The sequence below is a fragment of the Phlebotomus papatasi genome, chromosome 1 (genome assembly GCF_024763615.1).
Source record: "Phlebotomus papatasi isolate M1 chromosome 1, Ppap_2.1, whole genome shotgun sequence".
NCBI lineage: Eukaryota > Metazoa > Arthropoda > Insecta > Diptera > Psychodidae > Phlebotomus > Phlebotomus papatasi.
In genome coordinates, this window is record NC_077222.1 from 89,353,761 (window position 1) to 89,373,938 (window position 20,178).

The following is a 20,178-nucleotide window of genomic DNA, read 5'->3' on the forward strand; positions in this document are numbered from 1 at the left end:
CTTACAATGGCCATTAGATGCTCACTAGGCTTTCATGTCACCCTACTTCAGAATTTACCATGAAAATTTGTCACATGACATTGTCATGCTGTTACAGAATACCCCTGCTGAGCGTTTCCGATTTTATAACAATAATCTGGTAAAGAGTAAGATAATGATTTATCACTGTAATCTTTGTATAATGCGTGCTAGTACTATTGTGCTTTTCCTATGACAAATTAAAAGCGGAAATCTTTCTCCTGGACATATTTTTTTAGGACTTTACTGTTCCCAAGTGCTTCTACATAATTTACCTTTCTTTGCGTAGGTTCCCGTCATAACTGAGTGGTAGTTTTGAAACACGATGAAGATTGAGGAACACAGTCGATACAGGTACCAACATAAAAAAAAGTCGATAAGGCAGGAGCACTTTAGAACAGTAAAGTGCTAATTAAAATTTTGAAGAGAAAGAAAAATATGGAGAAGTGCTTTGAGTGTAATGACCTAAAGAGACTCAGGCTGATCCTTCGTAATATTCAGCCTGTAAAATTTGACAGCACATAATTAGGAAAGAAAATATATGCAAAGTACCTCTAATCAATAATTCTAAGATCTTCAGTGCCTGCCAGTTTGGGATAAACATTTTTACTGTCAAATTTTTCAAGCTAAAATTCTCGAAGATCAGTAGTGGACTATAAAGTTTTTACAACTGTATTTTTTTCTTTTTGAATATGTCGATCTGAAACAGTAAAGAAATATTGAAATTCCGGATTAAAAAAATTGAATTGTGAAAACTGCTCTCTCTTGGAATTCGAGCAGTTAAAATGATTCTGAATTACCCCATTTTACCATTCTACCATATTAATAAAGACAAATACTTTCTAAATTGCTATATTTAAAAAAAAGTGAAACAATAATAACTTACCTCCCTTACCTTCATTCAAGATACTTAGTTTAGTCTTCAACGCCTTCGCCTCCCTATGTTTCACTATTTCCGAAGTGTTTTCGATTTCGGTTCTTAGTATTCCCATTTAGGATATTGAAGTAGCTTAATTTCTCAGCCTAGGTCCGTGAAACTTACATTTTTTTATTGGCAGTTTGTCCTCTTCGCTTCTCTGAACGTAGTCATACCTTCAGCCTTATGCCCTAGATACACTTACGACTTAAGCCGAAAAACGACTTAGTGGAAAATGATGGAAATGAAGTCTAACCATTATTTCGAATATAATTACGCTAAGCCGGCTGTCGGCTAATCCACAGGTCTGTCAAAGACCTTACACTTACACATTCAATTCTAAGAAGTATCTCTCCAATTCTTCAATGATAACCACATTCCTTAAAATTACTTACTCACCATGATATTTCAATAACAATCAAAGAAAAGATGCAACCTTTTCTATAACACCTTTATTTTGAATTGTACATTGTACAAATTTTTACAGAACATTCTTCATAAAATTTCTTCTTGATTAACTTGATGGAACAACCCCTTAGTAATGAGTATTTTTTGCATGGGGCTCAATAAAAACCTCAAAGTTTAGAAAAAAGTGTGGTTTTGAGAGAAAATATTAAAGCAGATCTGGCAGTTTCGTGTGCTTCGAAGAGGCAGTTCAGCTAACTAGAGGAAAATTAGGAAACGTTAGTCAGAATACCTATCTTCAGCCTGTTTCATCGTTGATCTGTGAATCATCAGACCTCAAAAGGGTCAGTTTTGTGGAAATTGGAGCAGCACTGTTCGTCAGTGGATTGGAGTATTCAGTAACAGGGGCTGAAGGACGAGGATCGTTGGATTTGAACTGAAGAGGGACTTCCCCACGAAAAGGTCCGAACTGTGGAGTGCTGAGCAATTGTTCGGTTTTTGAGAGTCCAGAATTGTAGAATGGTTGCTTGACTTCGTTCGTGGGGGCTGAGTTGATGAGCGAAGTATCAAGAACAGCTTTGCCATCGAAAGCGACAACCGCTCCCTCAGGATACTTCTGCGGTCGATGCTTCTTGTTATCTGGAGGAAGGTAGTAGGTATCGAACCTTTCGGCAGCAACTGCCATCTTGTCCTCGCCTTCTTCAAAGTCCATATCAGCCAAATCATTCATCTCCTCAGTTGGATTTGGAGTAGCTGGCGATGCTGAAGAAGTGTCTGGAGCATCTGGAGGGACGTCATCGACACTATCCGGAGGAGATGGGATGAACATAGGTTCAAAGGCTCTGTTAGGTTCATCCTGATTGATAAACAGAGCATCTCCTTCAATAGCTTCATCAATTTCTGACAATATATCAACTCTCCTTAATGGGGCCTTTTCTTCAATCTCTTCAACGGATTCTTCGTCTTTTCTCCGTTTCAGAATAGGCTTGAAGCCCCCCTCAACGACAACCTTTTCTGGCTGAAAACCAGTATTTGTTGCAGGTTTGTATGTCGATTGCAACTCCTTTGAATCGATAGCTACTGAATATTTAATCGCAGAAGGATATTTCTTCTCTGGGAGGATTGGTTCCTTGATCCCAGCTGCAATAGCTGGAGGAAGCTTTGACGTCAACATGGGCTTACCCATTGGATAGTCGCTTTTCTTGATATTCATAGGAATACCGTCCAAATAGGGGATCCTCAGCGGTGTATTCTGGATTTTCTTCTCAGGTACCTGACGTAGTGGTTTAATTTCAGTTGGCTCTCCAAGCAACAGAACCGTTGCTAGGGGCTTAATCGGAACTTGTTTAACTTTAACAAAAGGCCTTAAGAAAGCTGGAGCTACAGGTTTCTGGTAGTGACTAACAAGCATCGAAGGTTGTGGTATAGCAAAGGGTCTGTAGGGTCTTACAATAGGTCTCCTTTCGAAGGTGTAGGATGGGTTTCTCCTCATTGGAACTTTAGCTGGCCTAAAGAACTGTCCGTTTTGAGGAGGTCTAAGGAATACAGGAAGTCCCGGACCGGGACTTGGTTGCATGAAATGCGGCGAAGGAACCTTAATCTCGGGTTGCTTTGGTCTTGGCTGCATGGGGAACTCCTCTCCTTCGTTCATGCTCTCGGCGCTCGGGGGTGGGGCTTGGGTAGTTGTGGTTCTATTGGGTCGGGCAATCTCTTCCTCTAGCAACTCAGCTGCACGGATGCCATCTGAGATGAGTTTGGTGATGTCACTGCTACCGGGAACTTCAAACTGGATTTTGGGTGGGGAGCTGTTCATGTTATGGTTTTTAATCAAGTCGGAATCATGCTGAAAGAGAAAGTTGTCCGTTGGTCTCAGTTTTGTTTCGTGCCTTATCGAGGACTCAGCCTCAATTCCCTCACTGGACTCTGGGCTAGCATAAACTTCATCAATCTCACTCGGATGTGCTTCATCGCAAGTATCCAGGACATTGATCTTCCATCCTAAGTATCGATGAGTGAAGCATTGATAGTAAACGGTATCTGGGGTATTATCATCGGGAGTCCATGTGATTATTCCAGGTTCTCCTTCGTCACACTTTAGGGTTAAGCTTCTCTGGTAGGCTCCGAAGGATGAGTACTCGTCAGCCCCAGGTCCATCGATATCTGGGGTCCAATTGCAGAGTCTTCCGACTCCGATTGGTGTAATCACACCGTTCCTGGATCGATGTACTCCAGCAAATATCCTGACGTTCTGCAAAGAAAATTAGGATGAGTTTAGACGAAATCATTAAAATTTATATTACTAACAGCCTTTTCTTCCGGAGTTTTATACTCAAAGCCTCCAACTGGATCATCAGTGATGTAGAATGGATGGTACTTGGCTGGGATTTCAGGATCAAATCCTCCTTCAACCACGAAAGTATACGTCTTTCCTCTCACGACATTTATCTCGGGGATTAAAAGTCCATTGATGTACCAAGATATACCCCATCCAACATGCCCAGTAATGGCTGGGTATCCTTGTTTCCCTCCTGTAGGACCCATTTGAGCATAGAATACTCCATCTTCTGGTTCATAACACTGGATTGGAGGGATGTCCCAGGCTCCATTCTTGTTAGCTGGCCTTGGTGTTGGAACAGGCCTAGGGGCCTCAATGATTTCTTGGCGACGATTAGGCTGATGTTCCTGAACGATCTGTTGAGGTTCGGGACGTCGATTTACTGGACGTCTATCATAGTATTCTTCTTCAACTGATGCCTCTTCCTCACTTTTGCCATCACCGTCTGGAGTCGGACAATTCCAGATGGGTTGTCTGCCAAAGTCAATCAAGCGGTTGCCTTTGGTATATTGGCTATGGAACGATACCTCGTAGCGTTGATTCAAAGGTCCAATAGCCCAAACAATAGCCTGAGATCCATTGGTAAAGATCGGTAAGTCCAGGGAATCTGAAGCCTTAAGCGGTCTTTGGAAGGTTACGATTGAATAACCGTTGACCATGGCTGCATTAAGGAGCCTGATCGAGTTTGTATTTTCCTGCGGAGGAAGGTTAAAAGGTAAGAGACACATATAGAGTCGTAAAATAAATATTAAGGACTTACATTGATCCTAGCGTCTGGACAGCTTCCCCTCTGACCCGAACACTGAGACTTATCGTCCAGGAAGTAATCGAATGCGTAGCCCTTGCCTGTGAGCTTATCAACCCATGCCACGGCAACATCAGCCCCTACCATGACAGTCTTCTTGGGGTCAGGAGACACGCCGAAAGACATGTACTCGTTGTTATCTGAAGTGAGAAGATGGGCTTGAGTTATTGTTTCCATTCGACTTCACTTCCTCAGCACGTTCAGAGTTTGGAATAGAAAAAAAAAGAGGCTGCCCTCATCTTCAGCCTCCTCATGATTGAATGATTGCTCAATGGACGTGTGTATCTTTTTTTTTGCTAAGGTGCTGCATTGATTGTTTGCACGCCAGAGACAGATCTTACAATTGAATTTCTTAATCTTGACCCTGTTCACTTGTGCCATGGTGTTAGTCATAAATTTGTCTATGGACGAGAGAGGGCAACGCAAAAAAGGTGAGATTTAGCCTCAGAATCACACAATATTTTATTGAAGATGATTGGAGATTGTAGCCTTCTACTGACTCTGGAGATTGTGGAATTCCGTACAAAGTCAGGGGGAATTTAGCTTAATATTTCTTAACGGATTTTATTTGAATTTAAATTTAATAGTTGTTCTCAGTAGTATCATAGTGTAACCCTAGTGGTGGAATGATAGGGTCCGAGCTGGCACTAAAAGATGACGCCAGTTTGAATCATTCAAACTTGTTCAAAAATTAACGACTTTGTGGCTATCGTATTGCCCCCACTTAAAATAGTTTTGTATATTTTTCTCTGTCGCTCCTATTAGAGAAACCCATTAGACTATCTCAGTATTTTTCATACCACGCACACAGTGAAACATCATCTGCGCGCGACACTTTTTCTCGCGCTCACTCCAGTGAGTTCACTGGAGTGAGCGAAGAGAGGAAAAAAAAACACTTCAGGCGCATGCGCAGTTCACACGCTCAACAGTCAACACACACTGAAATTCTGAAGAGTGTGCATTGCCAGTAAAGGCAGACAACGCTATGAATGCTATGATTCGCAATGTGTAGCAGTAAAACATGAAACAAATTGCTTTTCAAAAATAAATAAAATAAATTATGAGTAATTATATGCGATTTCTTTTAAATTATTATCAACTATTATTTAAACACTGTAATAATGAAGTAGATCGTATTAGTTGCGTAAAATATTTCATAGTAAAAATTTCTACATTGCAATTTATTTGAAGATTCTTGGTTTGTTGTCACTCATTAGCGATAAATTCTTTTTCCACTATTTAAAAAAAACATTTATTGAGTATAGGTGAATATTTTTGTAGATCGTCATGAATAACAGAGAGATTTAAGAGAGCAAAACAATTGTCTAATTTAAAACAATATTTTTCTTAGTTTACTTTGCATTTTAAAGTACGTCTGTATTATTGGAATTTTTTCATTGGAAAGTTATGAAAAGAAAAGAAAATTATAAAAATTTTAATCAAAGTAGATAAGTAGGCGCCTACACACAAGTGACAGCGACATGACACTCACGATCTAAATCCTCACGACACGAAAACCTCCAAAATCCCAATGCAATTTAAAAAACAGTTTAGACATGTAATGCTTTACAAAGTAAAACCATAGAAATGGTTTATATTTTGAAGAATACCTTTGTCTATGCTCATATCGAACACTCTTACAAAACCTCCATTTATTTTTCTTTTACTTTTCATTCTTTATTTTATGCTGCGACCATTGCTAAATTTATTTTGTTTATGTAAAGTGTAAGGCCCTGGATATGCTTAACCTCAATTAAAGTGTGTCATAGTTTTAACTCCGGGTAAAACATATTTTTTAGATGACAGATAGGTCAGGATGAACAAAAATAAGTGCAGAAACCAGGTTCTAGTGTACTACTGTAATTATGACTCTCTCAGAGAAACATATCAACTCAAAACCCTAAAGTAGTTTTAGAGAAAATTTGTAAGACTTGAATACGTTGTTAAAATTGTATTTATTTAAAATTTTAATTAAAAAAAGCTCTTTCTCTTTGATCTAATGATATATTTTCCCCTTTTAAAGTGTGAAACTCTACTACAAAGCTCTGAAGAAGCATCCATGGAACTAACCAGTATAATTTTATCGCTTATAAGGTAGCTGTTCGCGCAAAACCAATGGAATAATAGTTACAATTTAAAATATTGGCGCGAAATAATTTGGCTATAGTATCATAGCAACCAAATCTCATTGATCAGCAGCCATAATTTAATTCCCCTCCAATTCTCTCTTATCAACTCATGATGATCTTCTACCAGCTGATCAAGTATTTAAGAGAGTGCACTCACCCAACTCTTTCTCTTTACCCTTTTTTCTATCATTGCCTCTTATCATTTTATCAAGTAGTTTATTACCAGTGCTCTTTTTACAAATTCATTTCCTCAGTGAATTTATTACATTTACAAGTAATATTAACCCAAGAACTCACTTTAGTGAAGTGGATAAATTGTTAAATTTGTGGGAAATATTGAGTGTTTCTTTGGTCAGTGAGAAAGTGAAGAAGAGCACAATCACATTGATAGTAAAATGCTCACCGTATTTCATTATTTTATGCATTTTCATTCCAATTCTTACGCAAATTCTCGATTACCGTATTGTCTTATGTCATACTCGGTGGCACTAGGTGAAAATAATATAAGAAAATTGAAGAAATAAAACGAAAATTCCATAAACGATGAGCAAAAAAAAACTGTAAGAGAAATTCACCGTACAGTTTTTTTTTGCTCACCGTTTATCGAATTTTCGTTTTATTTCTTCAATTTTCTTATATTATTTTCACCTAGTGCCACCGAGTATGACATAAGGCAATACGGTAATCGAGAATTTGCGTAAGATTTGCAATGAAAATGCGTGAGGCTTCGGCGAGCATTTTATTGTCAATGTAATTCTGCCCGAAAGCCGAATCGTTTAACTATGAATAAGTCCTCTATCAGTCCAGCTCTTTGTCCCAGCAGGCGCCATTGTACCTCATCGAGCGACCGTAGCCGTTGGGAAGAGCAAATGAAAAATTTGCTACAACGAGCCCGGATGGAAGCATAGGCTCACACTAATCATAATTTATGCTATTCCAGGTAATTATCCTGAATTACCGTTCAGTAGCATTTCAGAATTTCTGTTGTTGATTGCATTTTTATGTTGTTTTTTCACACTTGTCCGTATTCTTAGCCAGACAAAAAAATCGGAAAGATCTGAAAATTTTCTAACCTAGAGTGGGTGTCAATAGCTTGTTGCCTAATGCATGTTTGAGAAAATAAGTGAATAACAAGATAGAAAAAGAGTCTTTTTTTAATTTTTTTCTGTTTGCAGATGATTTCCCTGTAATCCGTAGATATTATTTATATTTTTCAAAAAAAAAAGATAATTATTTATATTTCATATCAAAAATAATTGTTTTCTAAAAGTTGGTCATTTTTGAAAAATCAAAACTTTGTTGTCTCATTAAAAAAGAACTAATTTAAAATGGTCAAAACATGCAACCAACTTAGGGCAGAATCACATTGACAGTAAAATGCTCACCGTATTTCGTTAATTTACGAATTTTCATTGCAATTCTTACGCAAATTCTCAATTACCGTGTTACCTTATCTTATACTCGGTGGCACTAGGTGAAAATAATACAAGAAATTTTAAGAAATAAAACGAAAATTCGATAAACGGTGAGCAAAAAAAACTGTACAGTGAATTTCTCCTACAGTTTTTTTGCTCACCGTTTATCGAATTTTCGTTTTATTTCTTCAATTTTCTTGTATTATTTTCACCTAGTGCCACCGAGTATAAGATAAGGTAACACGGTAATTGAGAATTTGCGTAAGAATTGCAATGAAAATTCGTAAATTAACGAAATACGGTGAGCATTTTATTGTCAATGTGATTCTGCCCTTAATGTAAACCGGTTATATTTTGAGTTTATTTCATTTGAGAGGTAAATGGTGGATTTGTACATTTTAAAGTTGTCAATGGTAAAGATATGTATTTGCCACGATTTGCCTCTCAAATGACATAAACTCAGAATTTAACCGGTTTAAATTAAGTTGCTTGCATGCTTTGACTATTTTAAATTAGTTTTTTAAATGAGGCAACAAACTTTTGATTTTTCAAAAATTACCAAATTTTTTGATATGAAATAAATTTAATTATTATTTTTAAAATATAAATAATATCTACGGATTACAGGGAACTTATCTACAAAAAGAAAAATTTTAAAAATTATATTTTTCTATCACTTTTTTCACTTGATTTCTTAAACATGCATTAAGGCAACAAACTATTAACACCCACTGTACTTAACTACACAGTAAAAAATAATTACTCGATTATCGCGTGAATGCGAGAGTATCGATAATTGTAGTAAATTTGCAACGATTATCGTAGTAAGCAAAGTTGAAAAGCAAACAAGTTGAATCTTCGTAGTTGAAAAGCAAACTAAGTTGAATTTTACTTCAACAATTGTACTGAAATTACACGAAATATAAAAAGAAGAAGAATGAGTTCAAACGAAATTAGTTGAAAGTTGAACTTTTTGCTGGGATAATCGATTGAAAAATTACTACGAAAATCGAATTGATTCTATTACACGCGATAATCGTAGCAATATTCAATCAGACGTTGAATGAAGTTTATGCCATTTTGTTTCATCAATTTATTATTATTATAGTAATTATTACTACTATTTATTGCATTTGGGCAATTACCGAAGGTTGAATTTTACTAGTTCTGCAATTTAATTGATTCCTTTTCAATTGAAAGTTGATTTTTTCAGTGGTTGTTGTTCGAAATTTCAACCAGTTAAATTCAACTAATAGAATTCAACTAGCCAATTTCATCTATTTTTTACTGTGCAGGTATTTCAAGCAACAAGTTAGATAACAAATAATTACAAAATTGATACTACGTACAGGGAGAGTAGGAAAATTTAGTATCAGGATTCAGAATTCAGTGTCCTCGGAACACCCACAACTACAGCAATTTATGGGTAGCGCCTTATTTTTTAAAACCTTCTTGCAACCTAACTTTTTATATCATTATTATATAAATGTTTCTCATATAGAAACATATGTTTAATATGATTCTGTTTTGATATCCCAGAATGCCTTAACCAAGTTTCCTTCCTAAAATCATTAGGGATTTGGAAAAAGGAGCAGTTTAGTTGTCGATCCTTGGCGTTGCCACAATTTTGGTATTGGCATACCACCATTTTTACTTTTTTTAAAAACACAGTCAAAAATCTTATCCAAAAACTCTAATAGATGCGCTCCGTAGCAAAGCACTTGTGAGATTAATTGTATTTGCATAATGCAGCGAAATTGTATTGGGATTTGGATGTGTTCGTGTCGCGAGGATTCGCGCCATGAGTGTCGTGTCGTTGGTATTTGTGCGCGGCGTGGGCGCCTGCGGCGCCTACTTATCTTTTTTAAAATGCAAAGTAAAATAAATAAGTAGGCGCTGCAAACGCCACGCCACGCACAAGTGTCAGCGACACGACACTCACGGCGCGAATCCTCGCGACTCGAACACATCCAAATCCCAATGCTTGGGATTTGGATGTGTTCGTGTCGCGAGGATTCGCGATTGTGACACTCACGCCGCGAATCCTCGCTACACGAACACATCCAAATCCCAATACAATTTCGCTGCATTATGCAAATACAATTAGTCTCACAAGTGCTTTGCTACGGAGCGCATCTATTAGAGTTTTTGGATAAGATTTTTGACTGTGTTTTTAAAAAAAGTAAAAATGGTGGTATGCCAATACCAAAATTGTGGCAACGCCAAGGATCGACAACTAAGCTGCTCCTTTTTCCAAATCCCTAATGATTTTAGGAAGGAAACTTGGTTAAGGCATTCTGGGATATCAAAACAGAATCATATTAAAAATATGTTTCTATGTGAGAAACATTTTTATAATAATGATATAAAAATTTATGGTTGCAAGAAGGTTTTAAAAAATAAGGCGCTACCCATAACTTGCTGTGATTGTGGGTGTTCCGAGGCCGCCACCTCAGAGGGCTGTGCAAAAAATTTGGACATATGTCACGACATTTTGACAAATTCTGAGGTAATCTTTATATTTATTGTTCTTTTAATATTTTGTACATCTTATTCTTCTTTAAAACCTTTAAAGACGATGACCCATGGAAATAATAATGTTTCCTGACTACTTAAAGTAATTTATTTCTAATGTGTATGCGTAATCGCAAAGTAGAAAGCTGTCTAGGATATTTTTTGCTAATCTCCATCTATTTTTTATATTAGTGAATATTTAAGCTTAAAAATGACGAATTCAAATTACACAGCATTGATGAATGGTTTTTTTTTATTATTTTTTTTTATATTTCCAATTTTTTTTAACCCTGTAACGACGTGACAATTTTCGCGGACCGAAAATCAGCAATAAAAATGAAACCAATGAACAAAACCAATAAAAGGTTTTATATCTGGCCTTCGAAAAGCCAACAGAGTTTGATTCTGTGTATTTTTTGTCTTTTTGAACGATAGGAACAAATATAGCCCAAAAATTTAAATAATTTTTCTGACAATACTAATGAGTGGTAATTTTCAATCTAATGAAAATTCTTATGTTTGAGTATTGTCGTTTCTTTTCCCAAAAGGGTTTTGCTTAAAAAAATTGGAAGTATAAAAAAATAATTTTTTATAATGAGAATTAAAAAATTCGTCATTTTTTGGATCAAAAATATACTAAATAGCAAATAGCTGGAGACTTCCAAAAAATATACTAGATTCCTTCAACCTTTTGCTTTGCAATTACGTACAACCATAAGGAAAAAATATCTTTTAGTTGGTCAGGAGAAATAGTTTTCTTTATGGGACACCGGTGTTCCAATCGTCCTTAAAGGGTTAAGCAAGAAACTCTTCGCATTAGAAACAACAACAATTTATACATAATATTTTTCATTACAATGAAAATTATCATTCATTGGTATTGCCCGAAAAATTATTTTTTTTTGGGTTATTTGTGTCCTATCGTTCACAGAGGCAAAAAACACAATGAATCAGACTCTTTGAACTTTACAAGTTTATATGTAAGACGTTTCACGAATTTCGTTTATAGTTTTAATTTTTTTGTTGATTTTCGGACCGAAAAAAAGTCTTGTCTTTAAAGGGTAAAAGGAAACTGATAAGGTAATATTCTTAACTGCTCGAACACCACGAAAAAGCAATTTTCACAATTGAGTTTTTTTCAATTTCTCTCCCTCCTGGCAACCAAGCGGTAAGAGATATTGATTTAAAGTCTTCGATGACCCTCCCCCACAAGTCAACATTCTCTATCGAACACCGAACTAACTTACTCAAATTACCCCTTCCCCCACCCCTCCTATCCGCTCCAAAAACATGTTTTTGCAAATTTGCAAAATAAAATTGGTCTTGGAGATTCCGTTCCTTTTTGTATATACAGTAGAGTCTCTCAAATCTGAATCTCTCAAATTCGAACGCTGGTTGGGTTTAAAATGTCAATTATAGGGTTATGTTAAAAAATTTGTGTTGTGGATGATTAAAAATCATATTTCTGTGCTGTTTCCTGAATATTTACACACATTATGTGCGAATAAAATGAAAAGGAAGTATGTTATCACTAAGACTTGTGAGAAAGTACGGGAATTTGATTCAAAGTACAATTTAATCTTACATATATTTCGTTAGTTTTAAAAATATCTTTCGAATTTGAGAGGTAAGAAATGTCGAAATATTTTCCTTTTTTTCTCAGCACCCTGCCCTTCAAAACTATTTTTTCATTTTACATTAAAGTTATTAAAGTTATTTAAAGCTCAAATTCTTGAAAAAAAAAATTGGAATTTATTAACAGTTGAAACTTTGGAATGATTTTCTGGTAATTTATTAACCACTTTAAATCGATAGTCAATTGCTAGGAAACAGAACTATATGAAAAATGTAATTCACGGAGTGCTCTATCTCATGAGTTCGGAAGCTAATTTTTGATTTCATAAAATTAAGCAATTTTTTGTATTATATTCCCCAAGGCATCGGCAACCCCTGCAAAAAAAAGGAAAGTTGATGTACAGGTAAATGTTATGCTTCATTTCTAAACACGATAAATATACTAGCCTTATTCCATACTTAGTTTAAAGGGTTACGTGGATATTGCAATTTAAAAATACAATATACTAAAAAAAAGTTTTTCTTTTGGAAAATAGTACAACCTGCCAAGAAAGTTTTTCTGAGTTTCAAGCCATTCGAAATATAGCTCAGGTTTATAAAAAATAGACCCTTTAGAAAATTCTGTCGCATAACCAGTGGAAAACGATAAATATAATCGTTCTTATTACATTTAGAAATTGATCGAAAAGATTTAGCGAAAACTAATGCACCAATTTCATGGGAGTTTTGTACATTTCTTCTTGAGAATACTATTTTATATTTGAACAAAAGGTTTTTGTTTGCCTTATACTTAAAAAATTATACTTTACTTTTATACTACTTACAAAATTATACTTTTTTGTACAAAAATTCTAAATTTTTCAAAACTCCTTTGTATAAGTACGAGTTTTACTCACATATTAGCAGAAATTAAAATGATAAATTATAGACTTTTTAGAATTAGAACTTGTTTGAATTTATTTCTTTGTTTTGCAAAAATTTTAACTATATATCTCTTTTGTGCCCCTTAAATAACATTGCGCAAGTAATAAAAAAAGAATAAAAAAATTTATGACTAGAATCACCTGAAAATTTATTAAATTATTTTTCAAAGTGAATTAAAATTAAAAAAAAGCGAGTTGGCTTTTTATAGTTTCCAAGGAGCGATATGTTTAAAAGTTTGAATTAAATATATATTTTGTTATGTTGAAAAAATTTGACGAAATATACTCTTTTTATTATCAAGACCCGCGTAACCCTTTAAGTCTACTTAGAATATTTTTTTATAGATTGAAAGCAGATTATGTAGTATTTTGATAGAAATGGTTAGCAAAATGGCAAATTTGAACCAAATTTTTAATTATTTGCGTCCCGAGTTTTTTTCTTTTTACTGACCAAACTCTATTTTGTTACTGGCCAAATTAAATCGTTCTCTTATTAAAATTGCAATTTTATTGACAATTTCAACATTTCTATTAACCAAACCTGTTTTTCACCGAGCAAATAATTCTTTGCTAAATCAAAGCTTTTGTTTACTGACCATTTTTACTAAAATATTGATCACTAATCTGTGCATCTTATTAATTTAGAGTTCCTACAATTTAGTGTAATTTCTTGCCGAACGAATATCATTATTTGGTCTTTAACTTTAAAGGTTGATCAAAATCCTGGTCCTTCGTGTGGGTATAAAATCAGAAAAACATACAGCATAAATTATGTGACGAGGAATTTAACTGACGGTTTTGGTCCAGAGCCTCTGATAGAAAGTCGCAGCCCGTCATCGTTCCCTGCACCTCACCAGTGCAAACGAAGCGCGAAAAGCGTTCTGGATGCACTGGAACGATTGCCGGAAATTGTGAGGCTTTTCGTGGAGTCCCAGCTGTTTCACAAACCCCACACGAGGTGGAATTCCGAAGAAAAAACTCTGTTCTTGAAATTCTACTACACCTCTCCCAAATTTTATAGGGATGCACTGTTAGGGCAAAACTTCATTGTGCCAAGTGTATCCACTATTCGAAAATGGCAGAGTGTGTATAGGATGTCCCCTGGTGTGAACGATAATGTTCTTCAAAGTTTGAAGAATAAGTGTGAGCTGCTAGACCCTTTGGACAGAAGATGTGTCATGCTCTTCGATGAAGTAATTATTACAACACCTTAATATGACATTTTAGTTAAATTGGTAGTATGGGATTCTTTCAAGATATTACTTTTCGTGAATATACCAGCAATAAATTTGGCCAGTAGTTTTTTTTTACTCAATTCGATAAGAAGACCTAGAAGGCCAATTGCTTTATTTACGAAGTGCTTGAACTTGATTAAAATGATTTGCCACGTTTGTGGAATATCCATAAAATATGATTTTTATAGGGAAAAATTAAGGTCATATTAATTTTTTATGAGTTGACCTAAGGTTTTTTTTTCTAAAAACCCTAAGTTCAGCATAGGGCTTAAGACCAGAAAGGCAGATTAAAATTTTGCAAATGTGCGTAAATGTATAAATGTGATTTTTTTTAAAACAACCAAATGTTTATTTTTCACTGAAAAGCCAACTGAATGGTGATTGATTGAGAAAGCAATTTATTGTTCCAAAATTTGAAATATACAAATTATATTGCTAATTAATCAATTTTTAACGTGTGGGAAATATAATTTTGAGAAAAGCCCCATACGGTGTCAATTGTCATTGCAATACTAGGGACTAATACATTTTTCGATATACCGCAACGGGATAATAATTTATTTCTTCTCACTTTGGTCATCGGCCTTATTCATACACTGGTAAAAAAAGGAGGATCATTTTGATTCAAAAATGGATTATATTTGATCCATTTGGAAAGGATGGATCAAATTTGAAACTTTGAATGCATATTTATCACAATAGAACATGTTTTATCTTAAACTTGTTACAACATATTTCTCTTATCTGACTGAACACCAAAGGTAACTTTTCACTGTTTTAATTAGCTTCAATAATTGTAAAAAAAAATGATACATTCGATTTTTACCAGTGTATGTGAACAATGATTGAAGAGTTTGAGCTCCACAATTGATATTGTTATTTTGTCCTTATGAAACAGTAAGTAAATCTCTAAATTCTAATTTAATATAGATTCCAAATTTAATATTTCAATAAAAAAATATAACAATCATTGCATTCAGACAAGACAGAAGTTAAATTAATTACCGAATCCATTTCTTATTTCAATGAATTCAACTATAGTAACTTTAATAAATATACATTTAATGACAAACTAAGAATACATAGTCTAAGGGGTAATGAAGATAACGATACTTCTGTGTTTTCTTAATAAAATTTAATTTATTTTATAGATGCACATTTTACGAACAAGATGTCTTGTTATATTAGCTTCTTATGCCGTCTACACACTAGAGAGATTTATGTCCATATTGAAGAGTTTTTCGTACACGAGCGTAGGCAATTTGCTTCAATATTGACATAAATTTCTCTAGTGTGTAGAGGCCATTAGTCTGCTGCTTAAGGTCTCATAAGTCTTATAAATTTTTTACACAATTTAATTTACTATGAAAGAATTCCAGTTGTCATAAACATATTCCTATTTACCCTTGGTTTAAATTTCCTTCTGAATATAACAATTTATATTTGTAGATCAATATACGTAAACATTTGGAGTATAACAGCCACGACGACCGGATTTATGGCTTTAAGGATCTGGGGCATCTTGGCCGTACAAGCGAAATTGCTAGAAAAATTTTAGTAATAATGATACGTGGTCTCAATTCTAATTGGAAGCAACCAGTAGCGTTTTACTGTGGCGAAGCGAATGCGGTTGAAGTGGCTGAAATTCTAAAGTTCTCCATCACGGCTTTGAAGGGCATTGGGTACAATATTGTCGCGGTGACATGTGACCAAGGCAGCAGTAACGTGTAAGTAAAATTTTGTATCTATTTAATTATTATATAACTATACACGTACAGTCGTGGCAAAAATAATAAGACCACCTCTGACAAGACTACTTTTTTTAACTTTTGTAATTTTTATACAGGTATTATAGAGTCCGTTTTTTCATGTTTTTATTAATTTTCAGGAAAGCCTACAAATTGCTCGGTGTCACAAAAGACAACTTCCGAATTGACATTGGCGGTACAGAAACGTACTTCTTGTATGATGTACCGCACATCTTCAAAAATATCCGCAATTCTTTACTTTCTGCGGATTTGATTGTTGAAGAAAATGACGTCATCTCATGGGACATTTTGAGAAAACTTAATGAACTTGAAGACTCATTTATTAGGACAACTTACCATTTGTCCTCGCGACATATGAGTCCGTCAAGCTTTGACAAATTGTCAGTTAAATTGGCAACGCAGGTAATTATATTACGTAATAGTCATTTTGTTTGTAACGTATAGTGGTTTTTCTCACAACTTATAAAAAAAAAAAATTACAGTAGAGTCTCCTTAAATCGAACATTCTGGGATATTTTTGATATTCCTGACCTCCCAAATTCGAACGTTTTTTTCAAAACTAATGAAATTTATATGAGATTAAATTGTACTTTGAATCAAATTCCCGTACTTTCACACAAGTCTTAGCGGTAACGCACTTCTGTTTCATTTTATACAATCATAATGTATGTAAGCACATTAATATGATTTTAATTCATTTAGAATACGATTTTTATTACATAACCCCTCATTTGGCATTTTGAATCTAAACGTCGTCGTTCGAATTCGAGAGATTCTGATTTGAGAGACTCTACTGTATTAAAAAAAAGGATCCAAAAATATTTTTAGAATTCCAAGCTTCTACCATGATGGGAAATTTCCGTTTTTCCAACACTTTTTCACAAAAATAATTAATATTATTGCAGATATTTAGTAACAAGACTGCTGCAGCTCTTTATACAGCGGTTGGAAGTGGATGTTTCACCGGGAAAGATGCAGAATTGGCCATATCAATGGCGAAATTCGCCAAAAGACTGAATATGGTTTTTGATAACCTTAATTCGAAATATGAAACCAGCAAAAATCCAGCGCGTTGCGGTATTTCTTTAGTTACTTCCGTTAAGGATAACATTAAGCAAATGGTGGAGTATGTGCAAACGTGGCGACGTCTACCCCAACAGCGGCAAAAAATTTGGAAGCGCTTGCCATGTTACGATGGATTCACTCAGACCCTCCTTGGGATACTTGGCCTATGTGAAGAATATTTAAATGAAGAGACCCAAAAATATATCCTAACGTCAAGGTTTAACCAGGATCCCTTAGAGAATCTCTTCTCAGTAATGAGGAATTTTAAAGGGTCCCATGAGTCGAATCCATCGGCGTATACGTTCTGCAAAAACTTTTCGATATGCCTTTTTCAGACCACTAAGGCCCCAGAGACAGCATCCTATGAAGAGAGCGGATGTGTGCATCTCTTATCAGTGAATGATGTTTTAACATCGCAGTCCTTCCAAGGTAACATATATTTCTTGATTATATTTTCTTCATTTTCTCAGAGAAATATAATTAGAGGGAGGCTTTATTGTTTCGCACATACGCTACCATCAAACACTTCATATTTCTGCCATATTCTTTTATGAATCTCACATTGTAACAGCTAGCCTTAAATCCCATCTTTCTTGAAAAAATTGGGGGTCTAATCTTATTTTCCTAGTCTCAGGAAGCAAAAATTAAAAACTGGCCCAAAACTGTAATTTAGCTGTTCAATATTTCATACGATTGTGCACAATTAGGGTCGGAGGAACGTCTATTGGACAGGGAACCCCTATTAACACTTTTGTCAAAATGTTGAAAATTATTTAATGTATCCAGTAAAATATAAGTAATATAACGTTTTTTCTGTAATATACATTTTACTTTAAACAAACAGAGATATTCAAATTTCATATCCCATATGGTACAGAGTAGGATGTTAAAAGATACTGACACGAGTTCTTAAAGTGTCAATAGACGTTCCTTTCACCCTAATATCACTTTTTTGAAAATCTACTATCACAGAGGGAAGTGGGAGTTATTAGGGTTCATATTTATGTAAAAACCTTTTGGGCTCAAGATGCACTTTTTGTAGGTCGAAGAAAATTCACAAACTTGTCTCATATTTATCGATCGCACATAGAAGATATTGCTTCTTCAGACATTTTTCAGGAAACTTCATTTTAGATGTGATTCTCTCATATTCACATCTATTGTAATCTACCGATTTAATCCATCACTAAAAAAGAAAACTTACAAACATTAAAGTTGAGAAACAAGAAGTATTTTGACTCAAATAGACCGCAGTTGAGTAATTTTTAAGCAATTTTGTATTTCTTTGATATAAAAATATTTTTCAATATTTTTCTGATTCGATGATTTCCTAAATTTTATCCAATTGTGTAATTTATGTTCAAAATTCACCAATTAACAACTGATTGCACATAAGATTAGGAGGTCTAGGAGCTTTAGGAGTAAGACGATAAAAAATTAGATAAAATTAGTCATGTAGTCATCTTTTTATTTTATATCCAGTTCATAACCGATTAGACTCAGTTCAAAGTTGTCTGAAATTCCATGGGTTTTTTAACCCACCCAAAACTTACTCCGTAATAAACTTTGACATAAAAAAACGCAATTATATTAATGCAAATTTCCTACGCTTATGTAGAGAAATCTCTTCAATATGGACATAAATTGCTTTAGTGTGTAGAGGTCATGACACTGAACACTAAACTTCCATACAATATCGCTTGAGTATTGTTCTGAAAAATGTTTTAAATTTTATAAAATTTCATTTTTAGTGTTGATTAAAATATGTCTAGGGGAAAGTGACCATGCTTTATACTGTAAAATGATTTCCAAGGTTTGTGATTATTTTCTGATTACCACACAAACCGAAGCGATTCTTCCACTATAATAAAAAAATGTCTCACTTATTAGGTTCATAATCCCACCTCAAATAGTTCCTGAAAAACCTTAGATTTTCCTCAAGAAGAAAATGGAAATTCAGTGGCGATTTTTATACAAGTTGGGACCGGGGCCTTCCTGTATAATAATTGATTCGACAATTCTGAGGCCCATTTTCACTGTAAAAATTTCACCAGATACAAAAAATTGCACATCAATATTTAGACGAAACTCTAATCTATCTGCTTAAATCGTTTGTACGACTGATTATTAGTTTTAAAATCACTTTTATGTAATTTTTTCTAAGTAATGTTTTTATGAGATTAGGGCACTAGCGAAAACCATTTTTTCACTTTGAGTCCAAGAAAATGTCACTTTGCAACCTTAAAATTCAGGCAACAGGGTTGAAGTTTATGTCAATTGTCGATAAAATTGGAGGATTACAATAGGTGTATTTATGAAAGAATCACATCTAATGATAGAGTTACCACTTTTAAATTATCATTCATGGACCCTTTTTAAAATATAGGATGGACACAGGTAGAATTTATGAATTTGTCACCACCCACAAAAACAGTGTTCCCAAGTAAAAATATTTTTACATAAATATTAATACTGATGAACCCTCTATGTGCCCATGATGGTATTTTTCCTAAACAGCGACATTAATTAAGAAAAACTTATAAAATATAATGTATTGAAATTACAGTTTTGGACCTATTTTTGATTTTTGCTTCCTGAAACTAGGAAAAAAGAGCTAGGTTCCTAATTTTTTCAGGAAGTGTGAGACTTAGGACCAGCTATTAAAATATATTGCTAAGAGTCACAACTTTTGATTAACACAAGAAAAAAATAGTTATTATCAAGCTTGGATCGTATCAAGCATGGTCACTTTCCCCTAATGACTTGCTGAAAAATCCACTATTTCCATTTTTTTACAGAAGAAGTTGTAAATTCGGTTGAGGAAGAGGAAGAATCTACCAAAACCGCGGAATGTGATGTTATGTCGGCATATACGAAATTTTTACATACGCCAGAGATAGAAACCGAAGACTCCGATAACCCTAATGACAAGATGAAAAGGTGTGCCCAAGCCTACATCACAGGATATATACTTTTTCAGTTGATACGTAGAGTTAAATGTTCTTGCGTTCAGGAGTTTAAAGAGATGGAGGGAACAGAGAGAAGTTCGCTCCTATATTTGCAATATAGAGCGT

General features: G+C 34.5%; 1 protein-coding gene across 1 annotated transcript in view; it reads right to left on the reverse strand.

Annotated features, from left to right (window-relative positions):
- Positions 1-1,371: 1,371 nt before the first annotated feature.
- Positions 1,372-20,178, reverse strand: part of LOC129809646 (protein Skeletor, isoforms B/C) — a 53,262-nt gene continuing 34,455 nt past the window's right edge. The window contains exons 6-8 of the mRNA XM_055859620.1: positions 4,435-4,619; positions 3,644-4,369; positions 1,372-3,587 (exon numbers count right to left, since the gene is read on the reverse strand). Coding sequence (XP_055715595.1) covers positions 1,638-3,587; positions 3,644-4,369; positions 4,435-4,619 — 2,861 coding nt within the window. The 3' untranslated portion in view covers positions 1,372-1,637. The remainder of the gene's footprint in view (positions 3,588-3,643; positions 4,370-4,434; positions 4,620-20,178) is intronic.